The sequence below is a fragment of the Mytilus californianus genome, unplaced genomic scaffold (assembly GCF_021869535.1).
Source record: "Mytilus californianus isolate M0D057914Y unplaced genomic scaffold, xbMytCali1.0.p SCAF_5, whole genome shotgun sequence".
NCBI lineage: Eukaryota > Metazoa > Mollusca > Bivalvia > Mytilida > Mytilidae > Mytilus > Mytilus californianus.
The window spans coordinates 2,840,828-2,843,020 of record NW_026262701.1 but is presented as its reverse complement, the minus strand read 5'-3'; the positions used below and the strand labels follow the sequence as shown (position 1 = coordinate 2,843,020).

At 34.7% G+C, this 2,193-nt stretch overlaps 1 protein-coding gene across 1 annotated transcript; it reads right to left on the bottom strand.

Annotated features, from left to right (window-relative positions):
- Window positions 1-447: 447 nt before the first annotated feature.
- Window positions 448-1,979, bottom strand: LOC127702990 (forkhead box C1-A-like). Its single transcript, XM_052207355.1, has one exon. The coding sequence runs from the start codon at window positions 1,689-1,691 to the stop codon at window positions 570-572; it is 1,122 nt and encodes a 373-aa protein (XP_052063315.1). The 5' UTR covers window positions 1,692-1,979; the 3' UTR covers window positions 448-569.
- Window positions 1,980-2,193: the final 214 nt, after the last annotated feature.

Genomic DNA, 2,193 nt, shown 5'->3' with positions numbered 1-2,193 from the left:
ATATTACCTTCTGTTTAGTCTTCAGAAAAGAAAATCTGCTAGAACTAATCAAACAACACCCATGTGCATAATAAGAAATTAACAAAATTAAATAAAAAATAAAAAAAAAATAATTGAGCTCTACAAATAAAAAGAATTCTTCATTGCAGTGCTTTATGAATAATTAAATATTCTTTGGCAGGTACACGAATATTACTTATTTGCATAATTAATTATTAATCATGATATTGTGATTAATTTCATTGAATTTTATTTTATTCAATTGTACTAAGTTTAATTGATATTTTTGAAACCATTTCTAAATATCAATAGGGCAAACAGAATCTGACATTGCTGTTCGCAGAAATAAACACCAAACAGCGAAATAAAAAGGACCAAAGACAGAAAGCACATAAATAAGGTTATGGATCATACAAACACATTTTTGGAATTGAAAAAATAAAAGAATCAATTAAAATATATTTTAATGTGTCTCTTAAATCTAAAGTTCAAAATTTTAACACCATAAATATACAGTATCATTAAAGAGTTTAATACCTTAAAGCACTAAATATCACAGATAAATACCATTAGCTACAATTAATGTCTGAATTTCTGCTGTGCTGAATTCCTTGTAGATCAGAAAACGGCGGTAAAGTGCCAGGAAAAACAAATTGTCCCAAACTCTGAGACCTCAAGATTAGTTCTTGCTGTGTCAATAAACCGTGGCCTGGCAGCAACGGGTGTCCACTAAATGGATGCTGTGGCATCCCAGTGCGGACCATGTTGGAATTATAAAGTCCAGATGCTAGCGACAGTTGAAGAGTTGTTGGCGAATGTCCCTTCAAATCAATAAGTTTAGGAGGAGGGCTTGGTATTCTGTCGAAAATGTCAAATTTCTTTTTCTTTGAGTTGTCATACTGTTCACTTTCTGATCGCTTGCGTTTTGTAGTTTCCGACTCTAATCTATCGTCTGTTCCTATGATACTGTCAATAGTAAATAATCTTTTTCTCACTTCTGGTACGGGCGGATTTTCAAAACGCACTAACTGATGATTTTCGTCGCCCGAATTATCATTGTTTTCATCGTTGTTTTCGTCATCAGAACAAACATTTATTCCACTATCTTCTTCATTATCAGAATTTTCTTCCTCAGAATTTCCATTTTCAAAGTCTACGGCATCTTCACCAGATTTGATCGACGGTTTGACTCGCCTTTTTCGTCGCCTGTAGTTGCCATTTTCAAACATTTCATCACATTTTGTATCTAATGTCCAATAATTGCCTTTTCCGGGTTTTCCTTTTTCACGTGGAACTTTCATGAAACAGTCGTTAAGACTTAGGTTGTGACGAATAGAGTTTTGCCATCCTTGTTTATTGTCATGATAGTATGGAAATCTTTCCATAATAAATTGATATATTCCATTCAGAGTGACTTTTTTGTCTGGTGCATTCTTGATTGCCATGGCGATAAGTGCAATATACGAATACGGCGGTTTCTGTGGCTGTTCTCGTCGCTGCATTTCTTCTATCATCCTTAATGCGTAAGCTCTGTTAAAATCCATGGAGGGTACTATCATCTGAGAAGGATACGGATAAGGAGATGAAGCTGCTCCGATAGCGGCATTATACTGTCCGTACAAGACTCCAAGCATCGGATTCATAGACCCACAAGGCGGACGGAAATGAACAAGTTCGTTCGGTGAATTCATTATTAATATGCGTTAAGAATCACAACTTGAAATACTTTGAAATGTTTTTAAGCATCCAGTGAATGTCCAAAGACAATTGAGATTCTAGTTATTTCTGTCGGCGTCAATCACCACTTGAAGACTGGTCTGCTCGTTCAGAAACCAGTGGTATTATATAAGTATATATTACAAGTTAAAATGTCTTATTGTTTTTGTATGGTTCGTTGATGATTAAATAAATGACGGCGTGAATAAACATTTATTGAGTGGCTTTTTTGTCCGGAAGGTGCGAGGGGCTGTCACTCTTGTGGTAATCTCTGTTAGTGATAACTATATCGACCAATCAAATCGCAGGAGAAAGTCTACGTTATTTACAAAACGACTTCTAACTATGTTTTTGCCCACCCATGTGAGTTACTCTTTGTTTATTTTGAAATTTAAAAACGAATGTATGGCCACCCCCCAGAATAAACAAAACTTAAGTAGTTTTTTTGCTAACAGATCATGTTTAACGTTTAATTAA

Excerpts from the sequence above, each read along its gene's own strand:
- LOC127702990 (XM_052207355.1), bottom strand. The coding sequence starts at position 1,691 with ATGAATTCACCGAACGAACTTGTTCATTTCCGTCCGCCTTGTGGGTCT.